Here is a 25,157-nt window from a genome sequence, read left to right as displayed (position 1 = left end):
GTGGATGGGTCATGTTTTAAGTTGCCGAATGGCGATGTGACTACTGCTTATGCTGTTGTAACATTGAATACTGTTGTGGAGACTGCAAGATTGAATCAGAATTCTGCCCAAGCTGCAGAGCTGATCGCTCTTACTAGAGCATGCGTGTTAGCAAAAGGGAAACGTGTGAATGTGTACACCGATAGCCAGTACGCTTTCGGTGTAGCGCATAGTTTCGGACGATTGTGGCGAGAGCGTGGTTTCTTGACGTCGCATGGCACGAAAATCCAGCATGGCCAGCTTGTGAACGATCTTTTGGATGCATTGACTTTGCCTGTGCAAGTTGCAATTGTTAAGTGTAGTGCGCATCGTAAAGTGACGGATGATGTTGGTCGTGGTAATGCGTTTGCAGATGAGATTGCTAAGGAGACTGCCCGGAACCTTAGCACTCGAATGTATGTGACGAGTTCGGTTAGGTGGCCTGCAGAATCGAGTATGTGTGAAGATACCATAGAGAGCGTGAAAGCAATTCAGAATGAGGCCACCGACACTGAAAAGACGAAGTGGAAAGAAAGTACGGGAAAATTGGATGTGAATGGTTGCTGGATTGATTTGTCGGATCAGAAAAGATGGATGTTGCCTGATGCGTATGTGCTGGCCGTTGTGACAATGGCACATGGGTTAGCACATATTAGCGCGAAAGGCATTTGCAAGTTGCTGGCTGATGTGTGGAAGAATGATGGAATTACGAAATGTGCTGAACGTTTGGTGAAGAATTGTATGGTGTGTATAATGTACAATCCTGGCAAAGGAACCCCAACTCCCCCTGGCAGTTTTGCTCCTCCTTCGTATCCCTTTGAGGTGATCCAATTGGACTTCATCCATATGGAGCGATGCAATAACCTGAAATACGTTTTGGTTGTGGTTTGCGCATTCTCCCGATGGATCGAGGCCTATCCCCTCAAAGACAATACTGCTTTGTCTACTGCGAAAATCCTACTGAAGGAATACTTTCCTCGGTATGGAATGCCTAGAGTCGTGTGGTCAGATAACGGAAGTGAGTTTGTTGGAAGTGTGATGAAGAGTGTGTGTAAGGGCCTTGGAATTAATCAAAAATTCCATAGCGCCAATCATCCCCAGTCAGCTGGTTTGGTTGAGGGGTACAATGGCACCCTTAAACTAAAGCTAGCGAAGATTCAGGCTACGACTGGACTTTCGTGGCCTGATGCTTTGCCTCTAGCATTACTGTCAACTAGGGCGACTGTACACTCCCGAATAGGGCTTAGTCCCTATGAGATAGTGTTCGGCCGTCCTGCGAATGTGTGGGGGGTTCCTAGGCCAGGAATATTCTCTGATCTTGAGTATCCGATGTTGATTGACTACTTACATGACTTGACTGCTAAACTGAGGTTAATTCACCAACAGGTTTACGACGCCTTGCCGACGCAGACGGAGGGTCCAGGCCACCAGCTCCAGCCCGGGGATTGGGTGGTTACTCGTAACTTCTCACGCAAGAACAATCTGGACCCCCGATTTACCGGACCTTACCAGGTACTCCTGGCCACGAGGACTGCCGTTCGTCTTGAGGGGCGGAAAAATTGGGTACATGCTACCCATTGTAAGCGAGTCCCTATTCCTTTGCCGGCAGACCCGTGGGTAAGGAAAGGCATTGCGTCAACAGAAACAGAAACATTGCCGGCGTTTGTACCTTTTAGCGACGCACAGCTTGTTGGAGAACCCTCAGCGCAGCAGAGAGCCATTGTTGAACACTTGTCAGCAAAAGACTCAAGACCAGATCAACCAACTGATCAGCAGGACGCTGTCTCTTCAACGGATCCTTTGTTCGACGAGCAGACACGTCCCGGGAAACATCGATATTCTTTGCGATCTCACACTAAGGACAAATAAAATTTTCTTGCTTTGCTGAAATTGATAACTGCAATATCCTCGTTTCCCATGATCTACTTTGAACATTCGTATCATTGAAAATTTTTGTACATATATCAAGCTTTTTCCTTGTATCTTTTTCCTTCCACAGCTGAGAGACATTGTGCTAATATATACATATTGTGTATTGAAGGCCGTAGGGCCGCGCGCGTACTTCCTTCTGGACAGTAGGTCTTGACGCTAGGTTAAAGGCCGTCGGTTCCTAGGAACTCCTGGGGATTGACTATTGCTGCACAGAACGAAGTGCGTCAAGAAACGTTGCGGACGGTCGTAGGGAATGGCATTTTCGAAGCTGAATGATTTGGAAGGAGCTCAGGCGTACAGATTCAAGCTGCAGCGACTCAGTCGTACCAAATGTTTTATATTTCAATTGTTTGTGTTGTTTCTGACTGCTTCTGCATTTTTGACGGGTGGGGTGTATTACACTATGTCTTACTTCTTACTTGCTACCCCTACTCCTACTCCTTACCCTAACCTTACTTCGACTGCTTCTCCTCATTCCTTTCATATGTTACCGGAACACGAGCAGGCTAGACGTGTAGAATTCCGCAACAATTCCTTTATTCAGCTCCTCCATCAGCATCAGTTAGTGGTTAACACTACTAATTGTTGGGTGTGTGGGTTGATGCCACATACTACGGGTAAGGGAATTCCATATCTGGTGTTACCGTATAGTTCCCAAGGGTCAGCTCGAGCATTTCAAACAATGTTTCGAAGCGCACTGGGTTTCCACCCCACTCAAGAACAACGTTCCCCCTACTCTGGTCCTACCTCGTATCAGAGGCTGCTATCGATGGCAATAGAGGATATGGAAGATGAGATCCATGATCCTTTTCTTATCCCTGAAGAGGAGGTACAAGCCTATAGGGTCCTAAGTAGAGGGGAATATAGTATGTTCACTAGTGAAAAGCAGCTTAAAAGCTCGCCTCCAATATGGGTCGTACCCCACACTGGTAATCTTTGTCTTATGGGTCGTGGTTCGCAAGCCCTACTTGGAGCAAGTGCTTGCACTGAAAGTTACGTTCTGCCAATGTTCTCGTCCCCTGTGTTTCTGGCTGCCAAGGGTACCTACTTTATCTGTTATGATCGTGCATACACATGGTTGCCCGCAGACTTCATGGGCTCATGTTTCATTGCAAATCTGTTGCCTCCGACGTTCACTGTAGATGCCGATTATCATAAGACTAGAGTTGTACGAGGCGTAATTAGCGAAGAGGATACTGCCGGTCAAGAAGCAGGAGACTTTTTCAAGGGTTTCCTCCCGTTTTGGGGACCTATGGTTAATAGTAGGAACCTGAGACAGTTGACTCGAGTGGTAGAATCGACAGCTAATATTACTGCCAGTGCCCTTGGTAATATCACCACAGAACTTCAGGCGGAGAGACTTATGACGTTACAAAACCGTATGGTTTTAGATGTCGTCTTAGCAGATCGCGGTGGGGTATGTAAGGTGATCCATTCGAGCTGCTGCATTTTCATTCCGGATAATGCTCCTACTGTCTATCAAGCCATCTCGAAGTTGCATAAGATCTCCGAATCCATACACGTGGATGTAGGGGATTGGACGCTACTTGGATGGTTTTGGGACCTGATGTCGACTTGGGGTTGGAAGATTCTGATGATCATCGGGGTTGTGGTAGTGTCCCTGTTCACGTGTTGCCTTTGCGTGCAGTGTGGTCCTGCCTTATGTGGCCTCTGTGCTACAACGTGTATGAGACAACCATCTGTTACCAAGGGGACTCGGTTGGACAGAGCTATGCTACAACAACATCTTGATGGTCTGATGAATATCGAATATGATTCCGACTAGTGCTTGCCTACATGAGGGCAAAAGGAGCGTCTGAGGTTCCGTGACAATTGTAAGTGGTGTTTTCAACTCGCACGAATATGGTCGAGTCTGGTATCTATGAACCGCAAATGACGAGTTTAGTAAGTGTGCGCAGTTTCGCTGTGCTAACTTAAACCGTTCGTTTGTTATGTTTTTTTTTTCATCTGTACCCACGGGTTCCATCTTAGATACGGCATCCATTTTGTCTCTTGCCCTCAAGTAGCCAGCGAACGGACGCTGTCCGCTTCGCGACCCTGGGACTCCCAAGATATTGGCGGAAGACACGTGTTCTTTGAAAGTGTCTTTATGACAAGGGGGTTGCTGCTGTAAGGCAGATGGCGCCGCTCGAGGCTCATCTTGCCGCACGGGCTTATTGTCTCAGCCGTGCATCTCATTAGGCACATCCCTTTGATGCCTGTATCTCGTGTTTCTCGATACCTCCCCTTTTACACCCTTTCCGATCTCCCCACTGTCTCCGTCTTCCTCTGCACCTGTCTTTGTTCCTATTTTTCGATCTATTTTACTGCTGATTGGAATTCGCTAATGGTGGGAAGATGGGTTTTTACAGTTGGGAACCGCCAAATGTTTCCGTACTTATGTTCCGGACCTTGTGTGTTTCAAAGTGACCAAAGCGACCCCTCTGGGGGCTAATTGTGGGAACCGGGTTGTAAACTTTTGTGTAACATGTTATCCTATGGGTAAAAACTGTATAAAAGGAGCGATCCACAGAACCAATTTGAAGCAGTCTCCCCGAACTACACTTGATGTACTTCCTGTGACTTCTGTGTTCCCTGCAGCAAATAAACCCTTGAATCTTTGACGCCGAAGGAAGTGTCCCGTGTCTCTGTGATTTGTACGCCGGAGCAGGTTACCCACGAAGGTTTCAGGTGTTGTGCCCTGGCACCGCTGGGTCCAAAAGAACCCAGTCCTTCAGTTCCCGGAAAAGAAAAAAAGATAATTATAATAACTGGGTTATTATAATTTTATTTTTTTCTTAAACTGATGAAAACAGTGGGGCGACCTTCCTCCGACTTAGCGGAGAAGCTGTCACTGACCAGTAGGTTATGTGAATGTAAAAAAAAAAACTGTTCACTCTATTAGAAGGCATATATCCTCAACTAAGATTGCTGCAATCATAGCATTTTCATGGTGGTCATTTTAGAAGAGGGGATTTCCCATTTAATCCAGAAAGAGCACTGCATGCCTGTTCAATGAGGAGCAGTAGAATTTTTTCTTATGCCTTGCACTTGAAGATTTGAAGTCTGCGGCTTCAAAAAACAATAACAATACTGTTTCACCTCCAAAGACATGCTGCCAGCACCAAAAGCATCACACACAGAAAGTACTACAAAACAAGTGTTTGCTCAGAGAAAATATTAAAATACCCATACGATGACTACTTGCACTGCGGTAGCAATTTAAGCTAGAAAGAACCACAGAAAATTTACACATTTGCAAACGCCTTAGGCTGATCCAATATGTGATGCACAAACCATCAACCCATCGATCCAGTTCCAGAAGCAGAATAACCAAAAAGGCAAATGACTGAAAAGTGTTGACTACCCAGACCGCACAAATGACTTCATCAACAACACAAACAGTTTCCATAAATGGATCACCACCTGCACCAATTCCCTGGAGCCCCAGCAAAACAAACCCAAAAGATCCAACAAGCAAGCTATCTGGTACAACACTGACCTAAGAAATTGCAACAGAGTTTGGAAACAGCTCGATAGGACATGGCGAACCAGCTGAGGAACCACTGCAAGAAATACCTACAAGGCCGCACTTAGACACTATCACCTTCAAGTAAAAGAGACAAAGGCAAAGGCCCTGACCCCGAGAATCAAATCTAGCACCAACAACTACACAGAACCTTAAGCCGTCGTCAAGAAATTCATCAAAAAAATATCAGCAACCCAAACCATCACCCTAGATAAAAATTCTGCAACAATCTTGCCAACTTCTTCCACAAAAAATCACCAGGATCTACAGCAACTTCGAACCCCAGCCACCTCTAATCGACTGTTTCAGGCCCCTAACCTCATCAACCAAAAGATACAAAGCCATAAGAGGAACTTCACATGCTAAGTAATGTTTTTGAACATCAGGTATAACATTCTACTCTTCAACACTAAAGGAGGCACAGTAGGAATACTAATTGGGTAGTCAGAATGTTCCTCAATGCACAGGCTGGTGCCTCTGATGTTTGACACAGCCACTCAGCAGCAAGTAACAGTTCTTGCAAACCATTATTCAATCAAACAATGAATGAGAAGCTGCACTGTTTCCAAAGTCAGTATGACCATAGTGAGTCATACGTTTATCTTTGCCACAAAGTGTTTTATTTGGCAGAAAGCTTTTACTTAGACCAGCAGTGGCCAGACGGACGTTTCATACCCTGTTCCCTATCTGACTTTGCATTTTGAAGGCTGAATCAAGTTTTTATAGGTCACATTGTGGAAGTTTCTCCACTGATTGTCAGTTGGAGAGTGGCATATTTAAGCAGACTGAGCTGAATATGATGGTTGTTGGAATGACTTAATCCCACAAAGTCATCTTAAGCATTCCAAGGGTATCAACACTGGGATCCATGCTCTGCAAAAGCCTCAGTGTCGGCATATCACTAGTGTACCATCTTGTTATCTAGAAGACATGCCTACTATATTTATGGAGGAAACCTTCATCAGAGAATTTAGGGTCTGGCATAATGGATTTCTCACCATGGCAAGAATTGCTTAGTTGAGACATATAAGGATGTAAGCATGAACAACCCCTATAGGAACCGTACTTCAAACCCATGGCTTTTCTGATAAGAAAATGTCTGGGTGATGACATGCATGTTGGGTGTATTCTAGTATACAGTGAACCTACCACAGTTGAACCTGTTCCAGTTGAAGGGAATGACTCACTGCCAAAGTAATGCCTTGATGCATGTGACAGACAAGGTTATCTTTGTGGGACATCTGAGGTTGCAAATGAATAACCATAATTTCTTCCATTATGTTTGCTAGCCCAGTTTAGAGATGTATACTGAGACATTGTTCTAAACCTGCCTGACTTGACAGATTTCTAGGTACTGCCTGACTACCAATGGTATTACTGGCACTTCTAACAAGTGTGAAGCTATTGCTAAAAAGTATGGAATGAACAATCTTCCAGTTTCAAGCACCAAGTACCTTCTTCTTATAGTATTCCATTCCACCAGGAATTCCAGGGGGTTTTCCCTCACAGTGGGACTGCCTCAGACGTAGATGAGCAATTGCAAAATTACTTTTCCAAATTTGTTTCCCTTAAGAAATCAGGGAAAATCCATACATTTATACATACATTGGTGATGTGGGTTGAATGTAGACTTACATACAATTACTTCAGGTCTTACTACTCATGACAATCACAATAAACACTTTCATAGGACACTCAAAAACCTAATTTTCACGTTGGAGAGGATGTCCTTCTCCCACATTTGCCTTTCACATATAAAGATGCATAATTTGCTAGTGTATGTTCTGACAGTTTTTCCTCCTAGAGTCTCACTCTATTGGCAAGTGCAGGGTCTAAAACTACCCTCCTGGGATCGCCATTTACTTGATAATTTCTAGAGTATCCACCTCCCCACGCCTCCCCTAGTGTCACAATCCACTGTATATGTTTTGATGTTGACCCTTCCCTGAACCACACTCTATTTGCGAGTGCAGAGAGAAGCCAATTAGAATTTCCTTTCTGGGAATTTCCTATCTTGAGAACGCAAAGCTACATAAGGGTTCCACACTATAAAAAAGGGCAGTGGCAAACCCCCTTCTCAGTATTACCTATTATCAAAAGGAACTGGGGGTACAGCTCATTCCCTGGATTTCTCCTCCAGTAAACTGATCCAGGAACGTTTCCCCCATACAGGAACTAACTCTAGGTAAGGGGTTATGGTATTTCCCTCTGCATAAGCCCACAATGCACACATACCCTTACTTACCTCTGCTGGGCTCTGAGAAAATAATTTCGGCTTTAGTGGTAGCCCTCTGTGTACCCCTTGTAAGATGATAGCACAAGCAAAACTCTCCTCTGTATTCAAAACAGATTCTCCCTCAAGTGTGTCCTGGCTTATTCTTAAGCAGGGTGGGGTTCGCTCCCTCTCCCAGGTGCAGCTGTTTTTTACACTGATTTTTATTTAACCATCTCAAACCACTTTACCATATTTAAATATTGGGTTACGCCACTGATTCAGAAGGTGTGTAATTTTCCTTTAAATCTACATAAAGTTAGAACTATGCATTTTCTTTGTTATAGATTTCCTAATGTAAAAACATTACATTTCAACTAGAATGACATAATCCCTCCAGCCTACTGTTGTTTTTTTATAGATATAATGCATCTTTGGATGTACTTCCTCTTATATCAATTCTCTCTGTTTTATGTGTGAACAAATCAGTTAGTATTATTCCCACACACAAATACTGCATTTACCAGTGTCTGCTAACTCATTTAAATAGCATTCACAAGATTTGTATCTGAGCAGAGAGTCTTTCAGGCTCTTAAAACTTAATTGTATATCTGTGGTTTTAATATTTCATTGTGTATTTCATTTTCTTGAAGTCTATATGGCCAGCAGCCCTGCCAAGTACCACACATCAGGCATTAGACTAACGCATTTTAGTGTGGTGGTCCACATCACTGTACTAAAAAGCGGCGCTGAGGCAAGACACAAGCAAGACAAGAGAATCAGCCTTAGAGGCACTCAAACAAGCAGCATGGACCACGTGCTGATCTGGCAGAGTGTACTCCCCTGACTGCACGCTGTGCAGAGCTCCCTGGTACAGGTGAAGTTCACTCATGGCAGTGGGTCGCACCTGGCTCAACTGCGCTGGCTGCACTCATGATCTTTTCAAAGCTGGTGGATGCTGAGAGTCACTTAGTCAGGGCCGGCTGTGTATGCATTACGTGACATGGCGCCACATAAGTACAATCACAACAGCGTTTTCATTTGCCGACAAGGAAGGAACGAGTGAGTGACGTGGCAGGTAAGTTTCTTTGCCACACCGCTGCTTGTGCCACCAGTTTACTGCATGTTGTGCCTCATTATGCCCAACCAGACCCTGGAGGTCACAAGTCATCGCTGCAGAGGCATGGATCATGTTTGCAAAAGATCTGACTAATACTGCCTAAGTTACAAAGCGATGCTGCAAAACACTCAGGTCTGTGTTACACATAAATGACATGTTGGTAATTTATATGAAAATAATTAGTAAATATATCATTTAATGTTAGCACCCTGAGCCTTCAACGAATGACACCAGATTAGCCCAGATGAGGTAGTGAACATGGAGGCATAGCAGCCAAGGTTCCATATTGCTTATGTGTGACACTTTCATAATTTTCAGTGTAGTTCCAAGTGACATTCAACGACTACGAGTGACACTTTCTCGAGGGCAAAATCAAGCAATGAAGAAAAGGGAAACATATAAATATACTAAATTACAACCATTTGAGCAACAAGAAACTCCAAGACAATATTAAAACTGTTGCATAGCACCAGAAATGAAAGGGCATCTTGGTGCCCGCTATGTCTGGCCATGAGATACTGTAGGACACAGTGAGCAAGCGTTTTGCAAGAAAATAACAACAGTAAGATGGCGCCATCAGGATCCACATAAGGGCACTCCATGGTTGCCAAGTTCACCATTACTATGTGTGACATTTCCATGTTTTCAGGGTACATATGAGTGTCATTCTACCGCCAAATGTGCGACACTTAAGAGTGACACTTTCACAGGAGTAAAACAAAGTAATGAAGTTAGTGTGAAGAAAAACATATCAGAAAGTACCCCTACAACCAATAGAATAGGAAGCTCTAAAAAAATCTTAAATGTGCAGAAAACCCCCTGAAATGTCACTTACTGCATGCTGGAAAATGTTTGTATCCTGTGTCTCACACATTAATAAGCTTGTGTTTGTTCTAAGATGAGAAGGTGTTGGACGTGGGTGGACGGGCAGTCCTGGTGCTTCTTGATTTGTCCGCGGCCTTTGATACGGTCCACCATAGTATTTTGGTGGACCGCCTTGAGGGGTGCGGAGTGCGAGGAGTCGCGCTGAGCTTGTTGAGATCTTTCCTCTCGGACAGGGTTCAGGTGGTAGCCCTGGGAGATTTCGAATCCACTCCTTTTACACTCCCAGGAGGGGTTCCTCAGGGCTCCTCCCTGAGCCCTACCCTTTTTAATATATACATTTCCTCCCTCGCCCCGGTGATTCGGTCATTTGGCTTTGAATTGACATCATATGCAGATGATACACAAATTGTGGTATCTCTGCTCCCGGGTCGAGAGGAAGGAACAGCAGCAAGATTTCAGGACTGTATGATTGCAGTAAGTTCATGGATGGCTAGGAATTGCCTTAAATTGAACTCCTCGAAAACAGAGGTTCTTCTCTTTGGCAATGAGACCAACTTATGGACCCCCAATTGGTGGCCCCAAGAAATGGGAGAATCTCCCATACCTGCCACGACAGTAAAAAATCTGGGGGTACTCATTGACAGACAACTTTCTTTTAAAGCACAAGTCAATGCCCTCTCATCCTCTGTTCACTGGATAATAAAAACAATCAGGAAAATTCTCCCCTTTCTCTCCACTAGCAGCAGGAAAACTGTCGTGACAGCATTAGTGCTGTCACGCCTTGATTACTGCAATAGTCTGTATTTGCAAGCACAGCAAGGGATCCTGAACAAGCTACAGATGCTGCAAAATGCTGCTGTCCGCTTAATTACGGGTCTACCCAAGTTTGCATCCGTTTCTGGGGAACTGAGCAAATTGCACTGGCTCCCAGTACGGAAACGTATGATGTTCAAAGCACTGTGCATAGTGTTCAAGGCAGTGAATGGACTAGGTCCGTCTTTCCTTCAACAACACTTCCAGCTGTATAAACCAGGCCGACAGTTAAGATCATCCAACAAATGGCTTGTCAAGACTGATCGTATTAGGAAAGCTCGATGGGGAGGTCGCAGCTTTATTTCCGGAGCAGCCGATATCTGGAATAAAATGCCCCTCCCCCTAAAACAAACCACTGACCTAATGACATTCAGGAAGAACATTAAAACATGGCTTTTTAATCTATAGGGACTAACATTGTATGGAGAAAGTATATCATTTCAGCGCCAGGACACCTGCCCGGTAACAGTGCGCTTAATAAATGGTAAAAATAAATAAAATAAATAAGAAGTGTCACATGACATCAGGGCATGGACCTATCTGCGCCAAGTGGTTACTAAGTGCTGAGCAGTATTCCAGTTAGCCTAACTGTGGTGCACACCATTCCTGCTCTTTTTAGGCATGCTACAGAACTAGCAATCCTGAGGGATTCTGTACCGTCCCCAGGCCCCAGTTTCACATCTTGGTGGCCCTTGCCAGCAGGAGCCCCATAGAATATCATGATCCTCTAGATGAGTCATAAATAAGAATGCCTGCTTGTAGTGAAGTGGTCTTTTTGACCTGTCACCCCCTTTTTTGTCTGTGACACTTCGACTGAAAGCACATTGGTTCCTACTATCAAGGCCCCCAGTGCCAGGGCACTTTCCCAAGAATGTACAATTGTCACCCCCCCCAATTGTCAAAACATTTAGCACCCTCTGTAAGTACCTATTAACTGGTACGCTGGTACCTAGAGCCTGAGGTGCAAAAGAGGGTCCCTTAGAGCTGCAGCACAAATTGTCTCATCCTAAGTGACCCCTCACCAAGCACATGCACGACTGCCAGTGCAGGCCGCTTGTCTTGGTGAAGTCAAAAGTGAAAACATGAGATGTCCCAAATCCCTGTGTGCCATGCCCCCTTCCACTGCATATGATATTTGTAAGCCACCCCTACAGCAGGCCTGACAATCATAAGGTGGGTGTTTAATATTATATGTGAAGGCCTAACTGCAAAAGCAGATATGCCCCTGTGATCGCCAGTTTGATTACTGCGAATGTAAGTGCGAAGGGAATCCATTTTAAAACATGTACTGGCCACTTTTGGCAGGAGGACAGGTAGGAAAATTAACGTGATTAGGAGGAGTGCTCACATTCAGCCAGCACCACCCCTAGGGTGGAGCAGGTAATGTGGACCCCTCTTATTAGATTCCTCCATATTCTCTTGCAGAGAATTAACCAACCAGAGTCATGGTTATGCCCACTTCCCAATGGAAGTAGTCATATGAGGGTGTAGTCACCCTAAAGGTAAGTAGTCCATTGGCTACTACCTGGCATTCCCTCTAATGCCCCTAAATTCAGCATTTAGGAAAGCTCCTTGTACCAGAGGAGTAGGTAAGAAGAAGATGTAGGACCAATGTACCATGAAAGCAGAGAATAGGAGAAAAGGCAGCGGACTTAGTCGCAGCCACACCGGCCTGTCTGCATCCCTCATCGAGAACTGTACCAAAGTTGACTCGTCCTGCAGCTGGGACTCCAAAAGCCTGGGAGGACTGCCTGCCTTTGAAAAAGAACCAGGAGTCTCCCTTGGAGTGGCGGAGCTGCTCCCCTGCATCCGGCAGGCACCCAGGAACTGCTGCAAGGCCTCTGGACTGTCAAAATCCCTACAATGGAAATCACCAGTTCACCCGTTTCTCCAAGCCCCAATGAAGTGAGCCAATGGTGCCAGCATGGTCACCCGAACGGGCAGAGACAAAGCCCACATTGAACTTGTCCACTGTGGACTTTCCACAGCCTGCAGCCTCGATGTGCAGGCCCCCTCAGCAGGGATCCTCCAGGTGACAAAGATGCGACACCTAAGGAACCTCTGCACCCATCACCCCTGGGCCCTGAAGAAGAGAACCAAATGTACCCTCGTGTCCCTGGACATCACAAGAGTTGAGCCCCCTGGCTGGTTCAGCTTGACTGGTCCCCAGTCCAAGCCAGTAGCCTCTTTGTGACTGGCCTGATCCTCCATTTAAGTGAAGGGTGCACTCAGTGCTCTAATGCACCTCTTCACCTGGTCGCCCCAGAGCTTCCCTAAGGGAGCTGTTGGTGGTCCCTTGGACCTTGCCTCATACGCCCATTAAGTCCGGAAGATTGGTCCCATACGTCACTGCTAAGTACCTGTATGTTGCATGTGTTTTTCCTGCAAAGCTTAACATTACGCGGAAAACTTTCGTTATAAAAAAGGCCAGAGTAATGGGCTCAAGGTGTTCTGTTTTAAAAATTTGGACCCTGAATATGTTGTTTCCTTTTTGCATTTTGGTAATTGTATACCTGGACAGTGGGCTCTTGCATGAATAACTCGAGTCATTTCTTTTTTTAGGCACATTGTGTCGTTAGATTTGAAGTTTTGTTTTCAATTGTGTAACGGACGATCAAAATGCGTGCTGGTTTTAATATTTATGACTCGCCTCGAGGATCATGATAGTCTTGGGGGCTCCTGCCGGCAAGGACCGCCAAGATGCGAGAGTGGGCCCGCCGTTACTGCTCAGCACTCAGTAGGCACTTGGCACAGATAGGTCCATGGCCTTATGTCATGTGACACTTCACAACTTAGAACAAACACAAGCTTATTAATGTGGGGGAGATAGGACACAAACATCAGTGGGAATGCACCAAGTGAAATTTCATTTTTTTTTTGCATATTTACATTTTTTAGAGCTTCTTATTTAATGCTTGTAGGGGGTACTTTCTGAGATTTCTTATTTCACGTTAACTTCAGTACTTTGTTTTACTCCTGAGAAAATGTCACTCTAAGTGTCACACATGTGGCCTTAGAATGATAATTACCCTGAAAACATGGAAATGTCACATGTTGTAAATGAAGCCAGTAGACAGAGGTAAGGCTTAATACTTATTTATTAAGCACCATAGAGAATAACTGGTGTTCCCATCAGAAAGCAGGGAGCTAACTGACAGGGCAGAACACAGGAGAAGATGACATCAGGGAAAATGGAATGCAGGACTTAAAGAGGTACAGAGAAACATAAGTGCAGAGAATACAACATATCCTCTTCCCTTCATATGGAGGAACACAAAAAAAAAAGAAAGTGAGTCTAAAAAAAAACATGATAAGACCATGCTCTTCGTTACAGAGAGAGACCTTACTTACAAACAAAGTCACGTAAATAACCTGGAGGTCTTCTCACTCTCTGAATTCTACTAGCACAAAACTCATTGGTACTACTGGCACTAGGCTCATTGGTTCTCACCGGTTCTCGCTCGGCTCTTTTATACAGTGCCACACGCCTCAAGTTCCAACTCTCACCGTTAAATAAAGTGACAAATCTTTTATGGACAGACTTGACCTTAAATGGTCCCCTGAACTTCGTCAGTCCGACACCCACTCGACCAGGTTTGACTTTCACCCAATCATTCACAGCAAATTTACACGCGCCATCTGATTCACGTAAAGTGTCAGGCTCACCAGGACCAGCAGGAAGGTCAGCGTTCAGATATTCTTTCATCCACGCAGCCACTAGTTTAGTACCCGCTGAACGTCCCCTCATGACAGAAAACGGGATCAAACCGGTCACACCATTTTCAGTAGTCCTGTAGGCCCAAACCAGGTCATTAACCAAACTCTTCACATCCATTCTGGAAGAAATCGCCATTTGAATGGCACCTTTAACCATGCGGTTGGCCCTTTCCACTATGCCATTTCCCTGGGGGTTGTAAAGTGAGGTCCTTGAGTGAATAATACCGCACCTTCCCAAGAAATTAGCCATCTCTAGGGAGGTGAGTTGCGTCCCATTATCGGTAATGATCCTTGTGGGAAAACCTTCCTCTCTAAAGATCTCACTCAGCACAGCAATAGTGCTGCTCGTAGTGATCTCCTTCATGAATTTGACTACCAACCACTTGGAAGAGACATCAACTACTACCAACCCAAACCTCATATCTTGATTCAACTGGTAGAACGGGCCAATAAAGTCAAGACATATGGTGTGCCAAGGACACCCGGGATCTACTATTGAGCCACAACCAGTATGGCTACCCACTTTAAGTCTCTTCTCGCTTTCCAAGCAATCGGTACATCTCTCCACCCACTGCGAGATTTCGGAGTCCATTCCGGGCCACCAAAAATTCTCCCTAATTCTCCTCTTGGTAAGGGACTGCCCTAAATGACCCTCATGACCCAGCTTAAATAAAGTAAATCGCACTTCTTGTGGAGGAATGAATTTGTCATCCATTAAAATCATGAATCCATCTTTGTCCAAGATAGACAATTGTTCCAGAACCTTTAAATAAGGACGAAGTGCGGGAGATAAGCAACTCTCTCTCCTTGGACCCTTCGCTATCAGGTCTTTGACTTCACACAACACCACATCTTTAGCCATAGATGTATTCCACAAACTTCTACTAATTGCCCCAGCACACATATCTACAACTTCATCCACAGCGGCAACAGAACCCTCTGAGTTGAGAGATTCTACCCCTAACTTGTCCACCCTCTCCCAAGGTAGTGGAAGTCTAGAGAGTCCATCCGCCTGGCAATTCTTCCAACCGGGAATATATTCCACAGTGTACAAGTATCCTGGCAGCGAGTCTAGCTAACCTGGCAGAACCCTTGCCAGCGCCGCCAGGTGAAAGTATTTTAACCAGGGGTTTGTGATCTGTCAATAACGTGAACTTGAACCCCCACAGGTACATCCTATAATACTCGCAACCCCATGCTGCGGCCAGAGCTTCACGCTCGATTATAGAGTAATTCCTCTCGGCTGTAGTGAGTGTCCTTGAGGCAAATGCTACAGTTTTGAGACCAGAATCGTGTACTTGAGCCAGAACCGCACCAACACCTACAGCACTTGCGTCCACTGTCAAAACTGACTTGCGGTTGGTGTCGAACGGTGTCAAAATGCCTGCCTCGCAAATTTCCACCTTGATTCTTTTAAAACACTCATCTTGTTCCACACCCCACACAAACTTGCATCCACTCCTCAACAGCACCTTGATCTTTTCGGTTTTCTCTGCAAAATCCCTTACAAACTTAGCGTAGTACTCGATGAGGCCAAGGAAAGACCTCAACTGATCTTTATCGCACGGAGATGGTGCATTTCTAATGGAGTCTAATAAGTCTCTCTTGGGTTTTACTCCGTCAACAGACAATGTATACCCAAGATATTCAACCTCCTCCACTGCAAATTTACATTTCTCTTTCTTGAGAGTCAATCCTGCCTGTTCCATCCTCTCCAAAACGGTCTTCAAGATCACATTGTGTTCTTCAACAGTCGCCCCAAATATCAGGACATCGTCCTGAAAATACACTACATTGTTCACGCCTTTTAGTACAGCACCCATCATCCTTTGAAATACCCCAGCTGCAGAGGCGAGTCCAAAAGGCATTCGTGTAAATTGGTATATTCCTTCGGTTGTTATGAACGCTGTCAGTGCTTTTGAGTCTTGGTGTAGTTTTATTTGATGATAGGCGCTGCGAAGGTCCAACTTGGAAAAATACTTTCCACCTTTTAGTGATAGGACCAACTCATTGATGTTCGGTAAGGGGAAGTTGTCTACTACAATGTTTTGGTTCAGGGTGCGAAGGTCCACACAAAAACGAAATTTTCCATCGGATTTGGTCGTAATAACTACGGGGGAAATCCAAGGTGACGTTTCGATCTGCTCTATCACACCCTGATCTAGCATTTCTTCCAACATCTTCTTCACTTCCTCACGTGCGATGAATGGAACCTTTCTCACTTTGTGTTGCATGGGTATGGCATCATCCCGCAAAACAATTTTATGCACATAACCCCTTAACTCTCCTATATGCTCATCAAACAGACCATTCATCCCTTCAACTATCGAATCTGTGGTTATGCTATCTACCACCATCACTTGTTGTGCTGCTCTAGGATTTATTATTATCCCGAGGTCATACTGTTGCCCCCATCCCAAAATTGCAGGACCAGATTTGGCTACATACACCTTTCCTTCGGCTGAGCGATCCTTGAATGATATTACACACACCATAAACCCAATCACATCTATGCTTTCACCCTGAAAACCGCAGGCATTAATGTCACTAGCAGATAGCTGCACATCCTTCCAATTTGCTAAAAACATATCCTTGGGAATAATGGTCCATAAGGATCCAGGGTCAACCATCAGCTGAACCTCAATTTTATCAATAAGGAACTGGGCTTTTGGTCTGAATCTCCTTCCAGGCTCACCCTCATTCACACCATCCCCACCTAAACATAATATTTTGTTGGCACCCTCAATACTAACGATGTCTCTTACTTCATCCCTGTTTTCAACAACGGCTACTTTATCAACGTTTGTACCCCTACACATCTTCGCAAAATGTCCTTTCCGCCCACATTTCCTACACATTTTGTCAATTGCAAAACATCTCCTGAAGTCCGAACTGTGAAAAGTACTCCCACACCTACTGCACATTCTTCCTTGGAATCTATTCCTGTCATTGCCTGAGAACGCATTGTTAAATCTCCTCTGACCACTTCCTCCCAGATCTACACTTTTCTTATTCACAACGGCAACTTCATCATGATCAACACAAGAAACGCCATTGCCTTGAACATTTTCTTTTGTGTTATCTTTCTTTTCCATCTCTTTCATGCATGCATTCGATTCCTCAACTACTTTTGCTATGTCAATGGCCATTTGTAGGGTAGGGTTTTTTGCCGCCCACAGTTTTTCTTGCATCTTTTTGTTTCGGCACTGTACTATCAGCTGGTCTCTTATCATTTCGTCCCTTATCTCTCCAAAACTACATTTTATTGACAACTCACGTAACCTAGCCACAAACTGGTCTACAGACTCCTCATTCCTTTGGGGTTGGGTGTAAAATTTGTGCCTCGCCATAACAATATTTACTTCTTTAGCATATTGTTTTTTCATCCGAGCTTTGGCTTCTGTGTAAACATTGGTTATTGCCCTACCATCTTGGTTCACTGCTACGGGAAGATATTTAAAGGAATGTTGACCCTCCTTGCCCAAAGCACTTAACAAGAGGGCTTTCTTCCTAATTGCACTGAAATCTTTCCCATCAAGTGCCTCGATATAATTCTCAAAAATGTCTATCCATTCATCCCATTCAATGGGTGGATCCCCAGTAGCTTGTAAGAACAATGGAGGTGCAATAATATTCAGATTCTCCATTCTTAAAGAAGCACAATTCTTTTTGACAGAGAGATAGTCAAACTCGAATGAAATGTCACCTTTTCCTCATTAACACGTGCAATATGTGCTTCTCTACTCTTTCTCTGCTTCTCCAATGTAGGGAATAGTGTCTGTGGTGACTTTCACTGTGCGCTGCATAAAGTCTCAAAAACGAATAAATAAAAAAAAAAAATTCGATTAGTAAATGACACTCTCACCCTTTAATTTCTCTTGCTGACACTCGTTTCTGTTTAAAGAGGCTTTTTTTTTCACTCGGTAAGCTTTTTGAAGTATAGGTTTCCACTTGGTGCGATGTTCAATGGGCGATGTCAGTTGCTAGGATACCCGACAATCCTAAGATGGCCGCCGGGTACGTTGCGTTGCGTAGTCGCGTCACTGCTGGCACGTCGCTTCCTCCAGTCGCGTCACCGCCGGCACGTCACCTCCTCCGTCAATGACGCTTATTCCTTTCTTGTTGGAGTGCTTCCTTGTTGACGCGGCTCCGTTAAAGGAAAACAATGGCAGGGAAATCGAACGGTGAGTCGGCTCTTGTGCTTCTCCGCTCGAGGAGTGTGCTCGTGTGTCTGCTCGAGGAGACTTTTGAAAGATGCAGCCTGTGTGTTTGTACCGGTGTTGTCGGTTCAGACGAGGGAAAAGTCAAATATTTACTGAATGGCATAAATACAACACAAGTCATTCCGTTTTCTTTCAAGAAGTTGCGCTCTCATTCTCCTTAATTTTAAACGTGCACAGGAGTTTCTTTTTAGTTCTACTTTCCGAAATATAACGTTGAATAGGGTTCCTTTAGCAAGGTGCACCTCTTTGTAATCCAAACTCGACAAAGTCACAACCAGATACACGGCAAAAATATGCAAATGTTCTCCCAAACTCACCAGTTGTTCTGGAAACTTTGCAGGCTTCAATTCAAAACGTAAACTTTTGCAGGCTACAGTTCAAAACGTTTTTTTCTTCTTCAAGGTGGCAAAAATATCTCTAATACAATACTCTTGGCATGGAATAAAAGGTTCTTGTTTGTTTCAAAACTTGCGTGGTTCTTTGAAATGGGAGAGCTTCTTTCTTTCTTTTTTCTTCAAAAATCCGCGTGGTTCTTTTCACCAGTGGAGCTCTCCTCCCTCTATGGTTGTTCAGCTCCTTCTGCTCATCGTCTCCATGTGTTGTAAATGAAGCCAGTAGACAGAGGTAAGGCTTAATACTTATTTATTAAGCACCATAGAGAATAACTGGTGTTCCCATCAGAAAGCAGGGAGCTAACTGACAGGGCAGAACACAGGAGAAGATGACATCAGGGAAAATGGAATGCAGGACTTAAAGAGGTACAGAGAAACATAAGTGCAGAGAATACAACATCACACATAGCAATTTGTGAACTTGGTAACTAGTATGGAGTGCCCTCATGTGGACCCTGATGGCAGCACCTTACTGATGTTATTTCTGGGAAAACTCTTGCCTCCCTGTGTTCTGCAGTATCCATGGCCCGACAGAGCGGACACTGAGGTACCCATCCATTTCTCATGCTATGCAGCAGTTTAAAGTTTTTCTTAGAGTTTATCGCTGCTCAAACGGGTGTAATTTCTAATATTTATATTTTTCCCTTGTCTTCATTACATGATTTTGCTTGCGAGAAAGTGTAAGTGTCCCTCATAGTCGTTGAATGGTACTCATATTTACACTGAAACTATGAAAATGCCACACATAAGCAATCTGAAACCATGGCAGCTAAGGGCCAGTGCTTCATTTGTAAAAAAATAAATAAAAAGTTACTGGTGTCCAAATTTGTGCTCATAAGGCTGCGGCAGGCACTATCAAAGGTTGGGTTCCATTGTCTAGAATCCAGCTCCTGTCTCTTTAATCGACCATCAGCCACTCCATACCTCTTTAGGCCTTTCTTGCAGGTTGTTTTTCATCGCTGCTTTTTCTCTGTCACTGTCTTTCTGCCATTTTCATCCTCTTTCTTTCCCCCATTTTTATTTATCTCGCTCTTGCTCTGGATCAACTTGTTCTGATGAAAAATAACTGTTGCTCGCCGAAAATGAGTTTTAGAAGGCCCTTCCTGCAAGCTCCTGCTCAAATCCATCACTGCATACCTTGCAAAATGAATTGATCAAATGAGTATATGCATGGAGCTTACATTGTACCTATAACTGGACAAACAATAGAGCGAATAATAACTGAGGGTTTCCTTCCTGCCCCTAGATGCAATTAACATACAGATGTTTTACATTAAAGTAGTCTTTATCGGTTAAGGTATTCCTATGTATACAGTATAAGTATTTTTCAGAGTCTGTATCCGAAATCTACAATTGACATTCAGAAAGTGTTCAAAACCTAGAACATTACCTCTTCTTTAGTTTTCTTTGACAGGACCCGCAGCCAGTCTCCAATCATGCTCAGGACTGCAGCAAAGTATGCAAGGCCCACCAAAATCCAAAACCACGCCACCGGCTTGTATAATTCCAGGTACTCAATGTCCGAGTCCTCCCCTACAACAAAAGTCCGAATTAGGAGGGTTATTTTATGACACTTTAACAAACAGCTTCAGTCTACTTATATGACAATCTGGCTTTGTGATTATGTAAAAAAAGGCAGCATTTTATTTACATGCACTTATGACTGTGCCACATGTTTTAGTTTTTTAGTAATTCAGTATTGCATGGCTAGGAAAACTGTCACAGTGAGGGAAGATTATGGAGAAGAAAGCAGCACGTCTAATTGAGCATCATTTGAATGCATTTTTAATATTTTAACCAGCCCATGTGTTAGTGGTCATCTTTGAGCTAGGTTTGCTAAATACAAACCCTTTTCTAAGCGTCCTTTGCATATGCATGCTCAGGTGCACTTGCGGGTGAACATATAGAAAAGGGTTAAAAACATTTTTAAATGGACGCCTTTTGATAACACGACAGGTGCCAAAGAATGTATACAAATGTTAAATAAGGCTCGAGGGTGCGATGGAAGTGGGACACCAAGCAGGGTGGGCTGGACAGCAACAGAAGAGCTGTGTAAAGAGAAGGGAAAGCAACTGGCAGAGTGAGAGCAGAGGAAGTCTAGAGGGAAGTAGTGCATGAGGAGAGATCAAGAAACCACACACGCTCCCTCTGGAGTGCTTAACCCCTCCCATGCTCATGACGAGCTCAGCTCGTCATGAGCCACGGTGGCCGTGTGCTCATGACGAGCTGAGCTCGTCATAACGGCCGCAACGCTCGCACGCAGGGCCAATTACCCCGCCGTGCTGAACGTTCTACAGAAACTGGTGTGGCCGCGACGAGCTGAGCTCATCTGAGCACCGGGGCGCTGTGCGCGACCCTCAGCACAGCGGGGGAATTAGCCCCGCAGGCAAGGGGTTAAAGTACAATTTTAAAAAGTAGTTCTATGAATCAGAGGCAAATCAGCACTGCAAGAATACAAATCAATCAATCAGAACACTGTGAGATTGAAATGCTCCTACGCAGAATATACATCCACAAGGGATGAAGAGAATGATCTGTTGCAGGTGCAAGAGAGGTGTTTAAAGACTTCAGACTTTGGGAAAACTATGAATGGCTGCCAAGTGAAAGTAGAGATGATCTGTGTTTCCTGTCCTATCCCTCATCATCTCCAAAGTGATTTGGAGTGGATTCAGTTTATGGAACCACAAAGATGACAACAGAAGACCGAAGGCATGAAAGACCAAACAAGGACCATTTCATCAAGATCTAAACGTTTGTGAAAGTACTGATTAATTAAAAGTCTACAAGGACAGAAATGCTAGAAGGAAATAATTCAATGCAACAAAAAAGCTACTTTCACACTGGGAAAAGGAAGAGAACAACAGAAGCAAAAAATAGCTGTTAATAGAGATGGTGTGTCTCAAGACTTGTTGAATTATATTCCCGAAGTGTACAGCAATAAAACAGGGAGGTTCAAAATATTTCTTATAAAGATCTATCTACATACTGCAGTTGTTCCCAAGGTGCACATGGTGCTGTTTATAAAGTTGTATCAAACGAATCATGGAAGAAAAAGAGACATCTGCTTTGCGCAAGCCCTTGATAGTGGTGTCTAGGAGGAAATGGAAGATACTTGTATGCACTGACCGTCACAATTTGCATAAAAACATGTGGGACTACACTCTTATATAACTGAGTGGTTGCCTACCATCAGATCCAATTCACCTTACTCCTATCTCGTAGTTAAACTGTTAACCAACAAAGAAAGGAGACCATGTGGTTCCAGCACACTACGAATATCAACATCAACTTACTAGCAATTACAGATAGGCTGAATCTCCCACCATTGGTTCTCAACAATGACATCAATGTGTAGTATCCTGTTCATGTTAATGTTCTGCCATTATGTCTCCTCCTGCTCAGCCAGTGTAAATGTGCTGTGTGCTGCATGGAATGTTGGAGTGATGATGCGTATTGTAACGTTGGGTGAGGTGAAGTGTGACAGTTGGAGAATGGGCTGAGCAGCAGGCAGGCTGCTCATGGTGGGGATGCTTCACGCGAACATATCAATTCGTACCAGACTTCAATAAATCATCTTAATCGACACCCTACCTGCGTGGATCTCGTTGCTACATTATTTTGGCGACGAGGTGGTGCCTAGCTACGTGCTACAACAAGATTTAAGGAACCAGACAAAAAAAGGAGGACTTGAAGTACAAGCGGAGGTATCCACAGGAAAGGAAAAACTCCAAAGAAGATACAAGGGAGTTCTACACAGAACAACAAAGACTTCTACAAGAAAGAAGTTCCTCACAGAAAAGCAAAGAAGTCAACAAGAAACGATGAAGCACTATGCCTCTCAGCTCCAGCAGTATCATCACCATCTGACAGCCCTAGCCCAGGCGCGCTGGGCTCATCTAATTTACTTACTTGGTACTTTGAATTTTACAAGCAGTGATTGTGTAGCGCAAGTAAATCCTATTGAGGTTACAACCAGAAGAAAATGGGATTATAGTTATCACATTTTGTGTAACAGTGAGCGCAAAGAAGTTTTATATTGGCTACATGTTGGAGGAAAATTTGGGATGATTGGTATGACGTCATACTCTACACATGTGTCTGCTCCTCAGTCAACCATGGCTTGCGATTTTGTTTGGAAATCTCACAACGTTGTGCCATCAACATTGTGTCTTAAGTATCTGCAGCTCATGGTTTGTATACATTGCTGCAGACGCAGTGGACTACGCTTATGACCCATTTATGGCATCTTGTTCAATCCAGTCTACATGAAGTGTCATTCAACTATTGGGTTTTCTCTAATGTAGGTTTGAAAAGTTTACATCGTCACCAGAAAACGTAGGAGGCTAATTGTTATGTTATGCTTCAATCTGTGGTGAGTTTTTCTGCTTAGGTTTGGACTTCATGTCAATGTATTCTCGATTTAGAGGCCGGTTAATCTGTTTTGCAGCGTTTTCAAATTTCGAAAAGTGTGCATGCATTTTATCTCACGCTTGAAGCCGCCCTAGTCACCTCGAGGATCCTCTGTGGTGACGCGTTCTTCCTTCACGTCAGAATTGCCTGAGTGACACAATTTGGCGCTCAAATGCAGAGAGAGCCACCCGGTACTGCGCATCATGCGTGTCGCCATTTATGGATCATTCATTTACGAGGTCTGGTGAGGATGGTGTTGCCGTGCGGTGAAGGCGAGTGTACAACACTACTGAGGCCTGTGTTAGGCGTATCGCCATTCACGAACTTCTTGTCTCGGACTCTTGTCTCGGTTTGTTTCTATAACACGCACGCCTTAACCAGCAGGATGGAAGTCATTTTGTGTTCTTTGGCGTGTGGCACTTTTTCGGACTTGGTCACAACTGCAATCAGCAGCCTATGATGGGCTGCAGAGCGACAGACGTTCTGTTTCATTTGTAGTGATGACGTTCATGCGTTTTGCTTGTGTATTTTGGCCTTATTCCTTGAGCGATTGTGTCAAGTTGTGGGAAGGATGAGCTCATCCTCAATGTTCTATTGCATTTTGTGTTCCAGAAAAGTCGCATTTCTTGACATTGTAGGCATTGTACTAATTGTATTTGCCTCATGTTTACAAGGGGAATTAGAACCTTGAGGAAATTACTCTGTATCTTGGCTCTATATACTTGGAGTGTAGTTTTAATAGGAGTACTTGGCTGAGGGGTCCTTCTAGTTACTTATCCCTCACTGTTGCATCTAGTTTTAGCTTCTACTATGTTTTTACGTCACTCTCACACAGTACTTTTGACTTAATGTTTTGAATTCCATTATTTTCATGGGTATAACCCTCGTACAGGGTACCTACTTATGGGTCTTAGTCCCATTTATATGGATTTACGTTGTCAACCCTTTCACAGGATATCTGTGAATAGGCCTTTGTCCAATTTACTTTGGTTTACCTCCCTTACGTCTCGGGGTAGGTTCTGGGTGTCAGTCCCATTCACATTAGCTTTACTCCCCCGTGCCCGGGGGTAGGTCATCGGTCTCAGTCCCATTTACATTAGCCATCTCCCTATGTTGGGGGTAGGTCATGGGTATCAGTCCCATAAACATTTTTTTGCCTCCCCCATGCCATGGGGTAGGTCATGGGTGTCAGTCCCATTTACATTAGCTAACCACCAGTAGCGGCTCCTGGGGGAGTGCTGCGGGCAGTGGGTCTGGTGGGGGATGGGGCAGGTGAATGGAAGTAAACTCCAGCATACGGCCGATCGGAGTTAGGTAAAGAAATAAATGTATAAAACAAATTAATGTGCGTGCTGCAACGCCAAATGCGTTGCAGCGCGCACAATTTAATTTGTTTTATTTATTAATTTCTTTACCTAACTCCAACCGGCCAAATGCCGGAGTTTACTACCACCCACCCTACCCCTCCCCCACCCAACCCCACCGCCCCAGCATTCCTCTCCAGGAGCCGCTACTGCTAACCACCCTTATTTCAGGGGTAGGTCATGGTGTCAGTCCCATTTACATTAGATAACCACCCTTATCTCTGGGTGTGTTTTATGGGGTGTTAGCCCCTTTTCTGCTAGTGGTTATCTTTTAATGAAGGTTGTCCCTATGGGTGGCATTCACCCATAGGCATTCACCCAGCACTAAACTTTACAGTATCAATCCCCGGTTAGGGTACAGTTTATTCTGAGCCTACTCTTAGACTTTGCTGTTAATCAAACGCATTGTAATGCTTACATTATTATTTTGTCAATTTGAAAATGGGGGAGGATGAGTGATATTTTGTTCTCGTCTCCTTTGTTTTCTTGCCTGTTCAGTTCTCCTCGTGATGTTTTATATTCTTTTAATCCTTGGAATCTGGAATTTATTTGGTTGTTAGTCTTCCTTTGTCCCCAGTCTTTCCCTCATTGTAGTTTTTTGC

The 25,157-nt window shown here is 44.2% G+C and overlaps 1 protein-coding gene across 2 annotated transcripts in view; it reads right to left on the bottom strand.

The window, feature by feature from the left end:
• Positions 1-25,157, bottom strand: part of KCNK2 (potassium two pore domain channel subfamily K member 2) — a 529,235-nt gene that overhangs the window by 20,554 nt on the left and 483,524 nt on the right. For both annotated transcript variants that reach the window (XM_086927899.1, XM_086927900.1), the window contains exon 6: positions 20,172-20,314. In XM_086927899.1, coding sequence (XP_086784025.1) covers positions 20,172-20,314 — 143 coding nt within the window. The remainder of the gene's footprint in view (positions 1-20,171; positions 20,315-25,157) is intronic.

The sequence above is a fragment of the Lissotriton vulgaris genome, chromosome 6 (assembly GCF_964263255.1).
Source record: "Lissotriton vulgaris chromosome 6, aLisVul1.2, whole genome shotgun sequence".
Classification (NCBI taxonomy): domain Eukaryota; kingdom Metazoa; phylum Chordata; class Amphibia; order Caudata; family Salamandridae; genus Lissotriton; species Lissotriton vulgaris.
This window is presented reverse-complemented; position numbering and strand designations above follow the sequence as displayed.